Genomic DNA, 13726 nt, shown 5'->3' on the forward strand with positions numbered 1-13726 from the left:
GCCGACACCCCCTACATCGACGTCAGGCTGGCCCAATCAACGCCCACCTCATGCCGCTCGGATCAACACGCACCTCAGAATAACGCAATCAACACCCACTTCAGGCCGACTGGGCGGGGCCTGGTTAGCTACAGGCCTTCCCTCGCCCTCCCGGATCGGCGGCGTAGGACGGAGCTACAGATCGAGAGGCGGGACTTCCTGTCCAGCTGAGCATAACTTCCCTAGTGTGCCGGAACTTCTCACAGATCCGGCCTGGAAGGCGGCGTGGGGTCGGGTGTTTGGTGGGCTCTGAGGCGAGCGGAGGTTTGACCGTCTGGTGGCGTTCACTCTCGTCGCTAGAATTTTGTCCTGGCCGCCTCCTGTTTCGGCCCTGGCGATGGCGACGTACACCTGCATTACCTGCCGGGTGGCTTTCGGCGACGCGGACGTGCAGCGGGCCCACTACAAGACGGACTGGCACCGCTACAACCTGAAGCGCAAAGTGGCCGACATGGCCCCGGTCACCGCCGAGGGGTTCCAGGAGCGGGTGCGGGCGCAGCGGGCGGTGGCGGAGCAGGAGAGCAAGGGCACGGCCACCTACTGCACCGTCTGCAGTAAGAAGTTTGCCTCTTTCAACGCCTACGAAAACCATCTCAAGTCCCGGCGGCACGTGGAGCTGGAGAAGAAGGCCGTGCGCGCCGTGAATCGGAAAGTGGAGATGATGAATGAAAAGAACTTGGAGAAAGGGCTGGGCGCGGACAGCGTGGACAAGGATGCCATGAACGCGGCCATCCAGCAGGCCATCAAGGCTCAGCCGTCCATGTCTCCCAAGAAGGCCCCCGCGGCGCCCGAGGAGGAGTCCAGGAGTCCCGCGGCGGTGGCCCATGGAGGACGTGCGGCTCACGAGCGGGACCCGGCCGAGAAGCCTCCCCGGCTCCAGTGGTTTGAACAGCAGGCGAAGAGGTTGGCAAAGCAGCAGGAGGAGGAGGCGAGTGAGGAGGACCTGGATGAAGAAGGTAATGCCCTCCCCTTAAGTTTCCAGATTTATACTCGAAGTTGGAGGGGAGGAGGTGCTCGTTTTTAAGTGAAAGTGACGTGTGCGGGCCGTTTTGGTTCCTTTCTGGAGTGACCTGTCTGGCCATCATCCCCACGGGGAATTTTAGTTAATTCTGCTTAGTTAATTGTTGTAGATCCAGGGCCTATTCTGGGGCGAGGGCGGGGAGGAATAGGTTCTTATTAATAGTTACAGAATGAATTGATGACTTCAATTTTGAATGAGGAGGCATTTGACATCCGCATAGGAGGGCATGCTACTGTCCATACCCATTTATGTAGGATTTGTAATTCTACTGGGTTTCTAGTTATCATGGCTTTGCACTTAATTTAGTTGATTAAAACACAAAATGAGGGCTTCAGAATGAGCTAACTAACCTGAAATGTGGAGCTGGAGCCAGCCACCAAGCCTCCTTAATTTTATGAGCTTTTTATTCCTTCCTGCCCTCATCCCACATCCAGTTAGACTGATTGTGTTCATTATAGGCTTAGGAAAGAAAGACGACTCCCTCAAGGGGTTTACTGTACGCTGGAAAAGAAAGATTAAGGAATTTTTTTAGCAATACAAACTTGTCTGTGTAAATGGACCAGCTAAAATTGAGATCTTATAACAGGGTTTGTCCTTGGATGTAATTGGCATTCTCTCCCCCCAGATGTAAGACTGTACCATCTCATGTTTGTGAATCTTTGCGGTTTCTTCAACTGCAGTTACCACTTTCTTAAACTAACTGTTTTTCAAATCTCTGGCTTGAAGATTGGGAAGATATTGATTCTGATGAAGAGTTAGAATGTGGGGATGCTGACGCCATGGACATGGACGAAGCAGAGGAGCAGGATGCAGAGGAGGAGACTGGGGGAGGCCCCCTCATTGGTGCCATCCCCATAACAGACTGCTTATTTTGTCCCCATCATTCAAGCTCTCTTATGAAGAATGTGGCTCATATGACTAAAGTCCACAGCTTCTTTATTCCTGATATAGAGTATCTTTCAGATCTTAAAGGACTGATTAAATATTTGGGTAAGTACAATAGTTTTCCTTTTAATGAGGAAATATCACATTATTGGGGGACAAATTTTAAGGGAACATTCTTTTTTTGCTTGTCATCAGTCTTTGATTTAATTATGTGCTTATTTTGTAAAGATCAAAAACTTGGTGCATGTTTTTTGAATTGTGGAGATAAATTGTGAGCCTTAATCTGGCTGCAGAAAGCTCCTCTTACGTTTTGTCCTCAAATTATTTTCCAGGAGAGAAAGTTGGTGTTGGGAAGATTTGCTTGTGGTGCAATGAGAAAGGGAAGTCCTTCTACTCCACAGAAGCTGTACAGGCACACATGAATGACAAAAGCCACTGTAAGCTCTTCACAGATGGCGATGCTGCTTTGGAATTCGCAGACTTCTATGATTTTAGGTAAGTCTGTGGTTTGTAATGTGAGGCAAAGTGAGGTCATCATATTTGCATTGAATTGGTACTAGGTGTGTGGGTGCCCGACATGTGTCCGGCACAGTACAATATATGCTTTATGACTCTTGTAAAACTTCCGTCTGGGTGATTGTTCGCTCTCATTTTGTGGATAAGAAACTGTGAGAGTTGAGCACACACATTTAATAAAAGAGATCTGATAAAGAGACGATCTCAGGCCCACACTGAAGTTTGTCTGACTTGAAAACTCATTTTTCTTTTTTTGTGGTTTAAATGGTGAGGAGCTCAGTTTTGCCAGTTTCCTTGTGAACAGAGGGACTGAAAATAGATTTCATATCTTGGTTTCCCTGAAAGTCCTTGAATCACAGACTGTCTCCCAAGGGAATTGAGGTGGTTGCTGAACTAGGCCAGTCCCAGGTATTTGATGGTGACATTATCCCATGGGTGGTTCACCCTTAACTAGAAAGTTGGATAATTCGTCCATGATGCAAGGAATCTGTGCCAGGCGCTTTTGAACAGTTAATTACTAGTGCCATGATGCCGATGACCTAGCACAGGTGTGCTGCACGAGCAATTGTGTGTAATTACCGTGCCAAGCATGCATAGTCTCCAGATATGTGTGTTCAGAAAAGTCCCAGTCTCTTAAATCATCCTTTTGCATTTTCCTCCTGATGTCTCATTCTTCTTTTGCATTGAGGAAAAGTTTTTCATTTCAGCCATTTTGGTGGCTGGGTTGTGGTTTTAATTAGCATTTCCCTGATGATAAGTAATGTAGTTGAAAACCTTTTTATATTAATTGGTCATTTGGATATCTCTTGTGAAGTGTCTGATCAAGTCTTTTGTCTGTTTCTTTATTGGGATTGGGTTATCTTTTTTTTTTTTTTTTTTTAAGATTTTATTTATGTATTTGACAGAGAGAGAGCGAGAGCAGGAACACAAGCAGGGGGAGTGGGAGAGGGAGAAGCAGGCCCCCCGCCGAGCAGGGAGCCCGATGTGGGACTCGATCCCAGGACCCTGGGATCATGACCTGAGCCGAAGGCAGACGCTTAACGACTGAGCCACCCAGGCGCCCAAGGGATTGGGTTATCTGTCTTACTGTTAACATTTTAATGTGTAATTCTCCAATTATTTTCTGTGTATATTTGAGACTATTTCTAGGAACATAGAGATTCTTCTAGAATCGCACTGTCCAGTATGGCAAATACTTTGTGTATTCATGTGGCTATTTAAGTTAATTAGAAATGAAGTTTAAAATCTTAAAAATTTAGTTCTTTAGTTGCACTACCTAGATTTCAAAGCTCAGTGCTTAAAAGCACATGTGACTAGTAGCTCCTATATTAGACACACAGGTATAGAAAGTTTCTGTGATCACAGAATTCTGTTGGATGGCGCTGTCCTAAAACTTGTTTTTAGAATGGTTAAATTGAGGAGAGCTGCATTTCCAGCTCTACATTCTCCTCTTCCTAGCTGGCAACCCTTTTAGGGAGAAAAAAATAGGTGAAAGAATTTAGTTATAGGTCATTTGCTCAGTCTTTTTTTTTTTTTAAGCACAATTTTATGTTAACAGCAAATTTGAGCAGAAGGTTACAGAGATTTCCCACATAACCCCTGCCCCCCACATCCACACATGCATACCCTCCCTCATTGTGGACATCCCTCATTAGTGGTACATTTGTTATAATTGATGAACTTACATTAAGACCTCATCATCACCAAGTGTCTGGTTTACGTTAGCGTTCACTGTTAATGTTGTGCATTTTGTAGGTTTGGACAAATGCGTAATGACATGTGTCTACCATCATAGTATCGTACAGAGTAGTGTCACTGCCCTGAAAGTCGTGTGGAGTCCACCTATTCTTCTCCCCTTGTCTTTTCAGACTGGCTTCTTTCACTTAGTAATATGCATTTAAGTTTTGCCTGTGTCTTTTCATGGCTTGATAGTTCATTTCTTTTTAGTACTGAATTCTGTTCCATTGTCCAGATATACCACAGTTTATCCAGTCACACCTGCTGAAGGATGTTTTGGTTGCTTCAAGTTTGGGCAATTATGAATAAAGCTGCTGTAACCATCAGTGTGCAGGTTTTTGTGTTGACGTGTTTTCAGCTTCTTTAGGTGAATACTAAACATTGCTGTATCCTGTGGTAAGAGTATGTTTGGTTTTGCAAGAATGCCCAACTGTCTTGCAAAATGGCTGCACCATTTTGTGTTCCCACCAGCAATGAATGAGAATTCTTATTGCTCCACATTCTCACCTTCATTTGGTGTTGTCATGTTCTGGATTTTGGCCATTTTAATAAGTGTGTGGTGTTATCTCATTTGATTTTGCACTTCCCTGATGACATGATGTGAAGCAACTTTTTACATGTTTATTTGCAATCTGTATATTTTAATGAGGTACCCAATAAGGTCTTTGCCCCATTTTAAAATCTGATTTGTGTTCTTATTGTTGAGTTTTAAGAGTTCTTTGGGTATTTTGAATAATGGTCCTTTATCAGATGTGTCTTCTGCAAATATTTTTTCTCAGCCTATGGCTTCTGTTTTACTTCTCTGACATTGTTTTTCCCAGAGCAGAAGGTTTTTCATTTTAATGAAGTTCAACTTATCAGTTATTCCTTTCATGGATTGTTCCTTGGTGGTGCATGTAAAAAGTCCTCACCAAACCCTAAGTCATCTAGATTTTCTCTCATGTTATGTCCTAGGCATTCTTATAGTTTCGTGTTTTACACTTAGGTCTGTGATCCATCTTGAGTTTATAGGTCACTTGCGTACTTTTTATTACAGAGGATGCTACCAAGTTGGTTTTTCTCCTAAACCTTTCAGCCTGCCATCCCTGCAACTGTTTATCCCCTGCTTTTAGGTAGCTAGTGGGTTTGCCATTTTGCAAATACAGTTTGTCTTTTAGTTAAATTTGAGGTATTGGTCTTTTTATTAATGCCATTCTTAATGCCACCATTACAGGAGTAGCTATCCAGATTACAAGGAAGGGGGGCACCCTGATGAGACTGAGGAGTTGTCCTCAGAAAAGACATTAGAATATGATGATGAAACCATGGAGCTGATTCTACCTTCTGGTAAGTGTATTTGTCAAAGATAAATAGCTTAATGCCGGTGAGATTATCAGAGAGGCATGTTCGCATCAATCCCATTCTGAGGGAAGTAAACATTAAGTTTTATGTTCTCGGATACACAGTAAACTCTAAAGGTTGCCACTTAGCTCTATGTTAGCTGTTTTGTTGAAATTAAATCAGTGTTTTTGCTTCTGTTATGATTCCAAATGCTTTGATCAGTCATTTCCTTTCAAATACATAGACATTTTCCTTTTGGTTCTTTTTATTGCCTCATTTAGGTTTTTCTTGTAAATCATGGCCCTACTCTTATTCTTTGAACTGATTCCTGTTTGCTCATGTTGCTCAGACTTCCAGCTGGTAGTCTGTCCCGGGAGCAGCTGATTGACAGTGTGCAGTTGCCTGTTTGTATTCTAATTATGGCAGGGAGGCTTGGAGTTTGAATTGTGCCTGCCACTTTAGGGAACATTTGACTGATGGGGGAATTTATCCCAGGTATGAAAAGGTGGGGGGGGGGGAAAGCCATGAGTATGAGAAGTACCCAGTATTATTTACAGTGTTATGATTAGCTGATAAGAATGGGAGAAGCTATGAAAGACACCTGTGAGAAGGAAAGGGAATGGAACAGTAGAGATAATAAGATCCTACTAATACGTGGTATTTACTGAGCAGTTAGCATGGTGGGTGGATATATTATTTTATCTTTACAAGCCTGTGGGTTAGATTCATATCCTTATTTGACCTGTGAGCCAGCTGCAACTTAGATAGGTTGAATAATTGACCCACGGTCATAGTCAGTGAAGCCTTTTTCTCCACTTCCCTACCCTGCTTTGGGAGATTTGCAGCAACGCTGGGGGCAGGAGCAGCTATCCTGCTCGTGGAGATGACCGTGATGAAGAAGCTGTCTTATATTACTTGCTTTTCATGTAGAATATCACTGCTTAGGTACAGATGGCCCTCTTTAACTTGGAATAATTACCTTTTAAGTCTAAGGGCAGCTTTAGAGTATGACAGTAGAAGGAAAGGGCAGGACGAACCAGTCCTGAAGATATAATTCTCCTTACAGTGATGAGAAAAAGATATCAGGCACAATATTGTGGCCTGTGCGAGACACAGGAGCAAAACAGACCTAAATATATCACAGAAAATCTCTTGTAGTCTTCCTCTGGCGAAAGTACCAATACATTATGGCAGAAATAAGCTGAATAACTTAATTTCTAAGACGATCTTTTTTAGCCCCTTAGCTCATCAGCATCCACTTCCTTGACTGTAGAGTGAGATGACCCAGACTGTGAGTGAGCTGAATAAGATGACCCTGTAAAGCAGTACCTGGCACGTCCTCATGAATGGGGGCTTCGCTTTGCCTTGACTTCAGCATATTCTGTACCAAAATGTGTGCAACGATGAGCATATTCTATTTAAGAAGTATAATCTATTTGAGAGAGATTTTCATCTAAACATAAAATTTTGCAAATTAGGAGTTGTTTTTTTTTTTGTCTAGAAAACACGTTTTCCTAGGATGATTGAGTTTTCTAAGATTAGCCAAAGCCCCAAATGGGCATCTTATTAGGATACTCCCTTCCTCTCCCACATCAGAACAATTACGAAGTGTGAATCCTAAACAGTCTTTGAATATTTTTTTTTAAGATTGTATTTATTTATTTGAGAGAGAGAGAGAAAGAGAGAGCACATGAGAGGGGGGAGGGTCAGAGGGAGAAGCAGACTCCCTGCTGAACAGGGAGCCCGACACGGGACTCGATCCAGGGACTCCAGAATCATGACCTGAGCTGAAGGCAGTCACTTAACCAACTGAGCCACCCAGGTGTCCTGAATATTTTTTTCTTTTTTTCTTTTCTTTCTTTTTTTTTTTTTAAGATTTTATTTATTTATTTGAGAGAGAGCACATGAGAGGGGGGAGGGTCAGAGGGAGAAGCAGACTCCCTGCCGAGCAGGGAGCCCGATGCAGGACTCGATCCCGGGACTCCAGGATCATGACCTGAGCCGAAGGCAGTCGCTTAACCAACTGAGCCACCCAGGCGCCCCTGAATATTTTTTTCTTTGTCTTCTCTTTAACACTTGTCTGTGTCTCCATTACCAATACTTTATGTCCATCTCCAATCCAGTTTGCACTCCACCACGCAGAGCATTCTTCTAAAACACCAGTCTATTTTCTTTTTCCTTTGGAATTCCCCCAGGGAGAGCCATTGTTTTTCCAGTAAGTTAGTTTCTCCAGCTACCTGCCCCCCCCATCCCGTGCTATTCCTCTACCCGCCCACGGGCACTTCCCCCCCACTCCGGGACTGCACAGCTGATGTCTCTCTGTCTTACTGCTACTCCTTTAAGACTTGGGCTCACCCCTCCATTAGCTGTTTTGAACTCAGCTCCTGCGCTGAGTGTGGAGAGTCTCCTCAGCTCCAGGGACACTTGCGTATCTGTGGTAACATTCCTCTCCTTTGTAGTTGTTGGCTTGCTTGCCTGGCTTCCCCCATTACTTTTCAGAAAAAGATTGCTTCTTTCATCTCAGCACAGGGTCTTCGGATAAATGTGTGTTGACTGACTGAGAGGTTAGAGGTGACTTTAAAAGGAAAGGAAGGTTGATTCCCTTGGGTCTGCTGCAGATTAGGAGTCCCAGAGCAGAAGGAACCACTGTGGGCTAAGAAGGGGCCTCAGGGGCTTGGAATCATTGGCCTGAAACACTGGGGAGCCGATTGCTTGTCTCTACATCCTCATGCAGTCAAAGAAGAAAGTGGCATGAGATTAACTTGAAGGTCCAATTTCCCTGGTTTTTAAAGCCTGGGTTTCCTTGCTAACTGCTGCTGGTCCACCCTACTGAGTCATGTTATTTTAAAATATTAGATAATAAACCTTAGGACAGCTCTTTTATATTAGACTTAGAAGTAGTGAAGAATGGTAAGTATGGTAACACTGAACTTTTAGACAGACTCAGGGAAGACCTTACCAGCAGCCAGATACTACCTTACCCTGCAGATTCTTAACCAGGCCATACAATTTTTTTTCTTTCTGTATGTGCATTTTCCTGGGGAAAGGCCATAGTGATTAAGGTCACCTGTGTGGGGTGGCTCAGTCAGTTCAGTGTCTGCCTTCGGCTCAGGTCATGGTCTCTGGGTCCTGGGATTGAGGGCCTGGAATCAGGTTCAGCGGGGAGTCTGCTTCTGCCTCTGCCCACCCCCACCCGCCCCCGCCTCTGGTTGTGAGTGCATACGCACACTCTCTCCCACTCTCAAAAAATAAAAAAAAAAACTTTAAAGTCACCTATGTGGCCATGCATTTTTTTTTTTAGCTGTGGATAAGTTTTTTTCTGGGGGAAATGCTGTAGTTTTTTAAAAGCACCTGTGACGTGGAGAAGATTAAGAGCCACCAATACAAATATCTAAATACATGTCATTCACTACATTCATGGGTCTTCCCAGATGATTGACTGCTGAGACCTTATTATAGAATTAGTTTAAATAAAACATAGCTTTCTTAGTGAATCAAACACTTAGGATTCTGAAATTTCTTCCAGCTATACTGGTACCTCTGTCCATGTCACCCATACTTTCATCGTCTTATATTAAAAACTAGTCAATCTTGATGATAATGAGACCTGATGGTTTCTAGTCCATTGGTTTGCTCTCATGTCTCAGTACTGGTTTGGGAGGTTTTCTAATGAACCAAGAGAATGGGAGGTCTCTAAATAAGCACAGTAAACAGGAACAGTCTTACAGCTGTGTATTCAATCACCTGTTTATGGCTTTAAGCAAATTTACCATTCGGAAACCTTTTCAGTTAGACTCAGTTACTTGATTGTATTAGCATGGATGTCGGCATGAAGCTAATTTGAAAAGGATGCTCATGTGGAGAGCTTGGTGATATTTAATCAGCCACACTTAGTAGGGCCTGCTTTCAGCTGGTTTCAAAAGCGATAGTTGTGATGTTTTAAATTTAGTTATTTCAGATCCAGTAGGTGATCCCAGAGCCAGTGACAAAGAGCATTCAGTAGAGGGCACTGTGAGCATTTACTGTGAAGGCTGTGGTCTGGCTCAGTTCCTTGAGTTTCCTTTCGTGCTCGTCAGCTCCTGTGGAGTAAGTTGGTGTGAAAGACACATCCAGCTAACATTAGCCGCTGAGGAGCCGGGTGAAACTGGTGGTGGATCCACGAGAATGTGTAATTAATCTTCGGAAAATTACAGTTGGAGGTAATTTCTTTTCCACTGTCATAATGGCTTCGATTATAAGGCTGTTTGTTAAGTAGGGGCGGACAGTTTTTAAATAGGAGCTGACATTTTACACGTAGTTCTCGCTGTGGTGAAAGGTAGATGGACAGATTGTGGCTTTACCGTAACTAAGACTGACCCATTTTCCTTGAGGAGGGCCTACAAGTCGAGCTGTACAAGCACGTTATTCTTGGGGCTTCCTGTCGGGGGCTCACTGTCATGGACACATGGCAGGGTAGCTCTCAACCGTGTGTCTTCAGTTCCCCTGCTGGCTGCGGAAACCTTGGCTTTGAGTCATGAAACTTTGTCAAGGATGTTCCTCAATAATACATATGTCCAAATGCTGCTTAAGAATATAAATACATCGGTTTACTTTGTCCTAATCATCAACATTATCGTGTAATGATTTTGAGCATTGCAAACCTGGAGCATCCTGACCTATTATACATAGAAAATGATAATAAATAGTGCTGGGGTCTCCTGCCACAGCAGCCTTCATTTAAGCTTGAGTCTCTGTCCGTCAGCTGCATCTTACGCATTTCCTGGGGTCTAGGAGCTCTGGTACCTCTAAGGCTGCCAGAAGAATCAGGTTCAAGGAAACATGTTTCATCCGTCTTCTATCCAAAAACCAAATCATCTTTGAATTGAAAGGGTTTTTTTGGTCATCTCTTGCATCCTGTCACAAAAAACAATCGGCTGAAAGTAACTCCTTTCCCATGTCTGTGTAACAAGCAAACTTCCTAGGTGGCTTGCCCCAGGTACAGGGACTTAAAATAACCTGACAGAACTTTTTCATGTAAATGAAAGGTCTAAATCCTAAAAGCAAATACATCTGTAATATTTATAGTCTCCTGTTCGTGGTCTTTCTACACAAAAATTCTGAAAGAAATAGTTTTATATACGTAAGTGTAAAACTTCCTAGAAGCCGTACACGTGGCTCTGCCTAGCCATAGTTCCTGTACCCACGCTCAGTGGAAATCGCTGTTTCACGCCCCTGTATATATGCTGTTGTTGAATTGCTATGTGTTTATGTCTGTCTGGGAAGGTATTTGGTTAATATTCTTGTGAGAGAGTCGTATTCAGTGTTGTATTTCGAATGCTCTTGGGTAATGCTGATAGCACTATGCCAGGAGCACCTGGTGAGAGTCACTGCTCTGATGGAGCCTGCAGTTAGTCACCGCTGAAGCCTGCCCCCTTCCCCTCCACCTGCTGCGAAGCGGAGGCTTGGCACACTCTTCCTATAAAGGGCTAGGTAGTCCGTAGTAATTCATTTCTTTTTTTTTAAAGATATTTATTTATTTGACAGAGCAACACAGCGAGAGAGGGAACACAAGCAGGGGGAGTGGGAGAGGGAGAAGCAGGCTTCGGGCGGAGCAGGGAGCCCGATATGGGGCCCGATCCTAGGACCCTGGAATCATGACCTGAGCCGAAGGCAGATGCTTAACGACTGAGCCACCCAGGCGCCCCCATAGTAATTCATTTCTGAAAGCATGATTGACTTGCATAGTTTTACCAGATCCTAGATAAGCAAAAGCTGTAGAGGAAAGTCAGCTTAATCATCCTTTAAAATTCTAGCTCACCAGGTGATTTCCATCCTGTAGAGAACAACGGGGCAGGGTTTCTCAGTGTAGTGACCTTTTAGGCCAGGTAATTCTTTGTTGTGGAGGACTGTCCTGTGCATTGTAGGATGTTTAGCAATATTCTTGACCTCTATCCACTAGCTGCTGGTAGTCCCCCTCCAGATTTAACACCAAAAATGTCTCCATTCAGTGCCAAATGTCCCTGGAGGTAAAAAATGATCCCTGTTTGGGAGCCACCCCTACAGAGAATTTAAGCAAAAGAAAGGTGGATTGGTTTACTCTAGACCCAGACTGTGACTTTTAAGATTTTAAGCATCAGGATTATTGTGTGCTTTATCTTTGTATTAAGAGGGGGAGAAAAAGTTAAATAGTGATAGCACTATGCCAGGAGCACCTGGTGCTCCTCGGGCCCTATTATCCATGTTAGTAGGTGTTGCTGTGTGAATTTCTAGAGAGGCATATTTTATATAAGTAAGTACAAGATGCAGAGTATTTCATGTAACAGTGACTTGCCATTCTCTTTAAAAAATTCCTTTACGTTTTGATTTTCTGTCTTTCATTTTTTAATATCTTTTTTTTTTAGTGGGTAGAGCATTGTTTCTCCTGGCATATCCATTTTCCAGCTAGATACCCTTAAAAGTCTGGTTGGGAAAGTCCTTGCTCTGTAGCTCTACCCTGAAGAATTATCCAATTCAGTGTTTTCATCTTGCTTTTTTGAAAAACAGGTGCCAGAGTGGGTCACCGCTCCTTGATGAGATACTACAAACAGCGATTTGGCTTGTCAAGAGCTGTGGCCGTTGCTAAGAATCAGAAGGCCGTGGGCCGGATACTCCAGCAGTACAGAGCCCTGGGATGGACCGGCAGCACAGGTGTGTTGTTACTTACAACCGTGGACTAGCCCAGAAACTCGTATTACAAGATGGGGTTTGGGTGAAGTCCTTTCCATTTATGTTGTCCTTATGGATCCTCCCTAGAGGAAACTTAACTTCTTGGCTCTGGGAGCTTCCATTACTACTGGATACGTTTATGGCAATGAGCCCAAAGCTCCATTACTTAAAAACTTCACATTCCTGGCACAGTAACTTTCTAAAATGGCATATAGATAATAGTTACAGAAATAAGTACTGAGTAGTCAACAAAGGTTGAAATTACCCTGGAGATTATACAGAGGAATTAACTAGTGTTCTTGTGGCAAATAGCTTGAGCTATGGAGTCAGACATGACTTACTTGATATACTAAGCGGTTCTTACATGATGAGCGTAATTCAAGTCACCTAAGCCTCTGTTTCCTCATTTATAAAATTGGGATAATAAGACCCACCTGGCAGAGTTGTGTGGGTTGACTGTCCTAATGCACGTATGATACAGTACGTGGACATAATAAAGGCTAGCTGTCACTCCTTGTAGTTTTCCCATAGAAAACGTAACAAGAGTTAGAGGAATAAAGCGGGCCTAGAAATTGCTAAGCTTTGAAACCTCATCAATATAAAATTATTTAAATCTATTCTGATGTGTCTGCTCTATGCAGCTCAGTCCTTAGATCTTCGGGGAGCACATCAGGCCACTAAAGGACTGTGGAGTGGACAAAGGAGAGCTCCCTTAGGATGTCATGGAAAGCCCTAGACAGAGAAAATCTGTGTTCAGTGCCACTGTGTTTATATATATATACCCGTGGCTTCCTTCCCTGTGGCTGCCTGTGAGCTGTGAAGCCGCTTAAATCTAGCAGACACTGACTTCATCTTACTCTTGTCAGGAACTACTGTCTGATTCAATTTATAGTCTCCACCTTTCTGTCACCCTTGATCAATGGGGCCTTACCTTTGGGGCTTATAGACCCTTCCAGATAATGAAAACCAGAGAGGCTTCTCCCAGAGAAATGTGTACAAATACAGGTTGTCGTATGCGGTTCTGGGTGCACATGACCCCCACTCCTGTTACGCGGAGACCCAGGTTAGCAGCTCTTCTTTAAATCTAAGAACCCAGTGACCCCGTAACTAGCCTTGAGATGCTCTGTAAAGATTGGATTTTTTTTCTGATCCCCAATAACAAACCTTTGCCTCATTGCTTGTCCCTTTTGCAACCACAGGAGCGGCTCTTCTGCGTGAGCGGGACATGCAGTATGTCCAGAGGATGAAATCCAAGTGGATGCTGAAGACGGGAATGAAGAACAATGCCACCAAGCAGATGCACTTTAGGCCCCAAGTGAGATTCTGAGGGTCTGCCAAGGATTGAGGGATCCGATCCGCCTCTTGCACCAGTGCCCTCGCCTGCGGACCAGCGGGAGCTGGATTGTGTGTCGGACCCTTCTTGCTGCTCCTCTCCCTGTACTTGATCTGTTCTGACCTAAGAATAAAAGTCAGAATCTCGTTGGCTTTTCAATGTCATTTCTGGACAGGGTTCAAAGGTTACGT

At 43.8% G+C, this 13726-nt stretch overlaps 1 protein-coding gene across 2 annotated transcripts; it reads left to right on the plus strand.

Annotated features, from left to right (window-relative positions):
- Positions 1–222: 222 nt before the first annotated feature.
- On the plus strand, positions 223–13687 carry ZNF622 (zinc finger protein 622). Of its 2 annotated transcripts, none has more exons than XM_045863266.3 (6): positions 223–995; positions 1787–2050; positions 2278–2440; positions 5412–5524; positions 12041–12184; positions 13402–13687. In XM_045863266.3, the coding sequence occupies exons 1-6, from the start codon at positions 377–379 to the stop codon at positions 13527–13529; spliced, it is 1431 nt and encodes a 476-aa protein (XP_045719222.1). In that variant the 5' UTR covers positions 223–376; the 3' UTR covers positions 13530–13687. The 2 variants fall into 2 exon arrangements, with proteins under 2 accessions (XP_045719222.1, XP_064452906.1); XM_064596836.1 differs by lacking the exon at positions 13402–13687 and adding an exon at positions 9468–9717 and having other exon boundaries at positions 12041–12178.
- The last annotated feature ends 39 nt before the right edge of the window (positions 13688–13726 follow it).

This window comes from Mirounga angustirostris, unplaced genomic scaffold (assembly GCF_029215605.1).
Source record: "Mirounga angustirostris isolate CCGP_5_RB_7025 unplaced genomic scaffold, mMirAng1.0.hap1 SCAF_7, whole genome shotgun sequence".
NCBI classification, from domain to species: Eukaryota; Metazoa; Chordata; class Mammalia; order Carnivora; family Phocidae; genus Mirounga; species Mirounga angustirostris.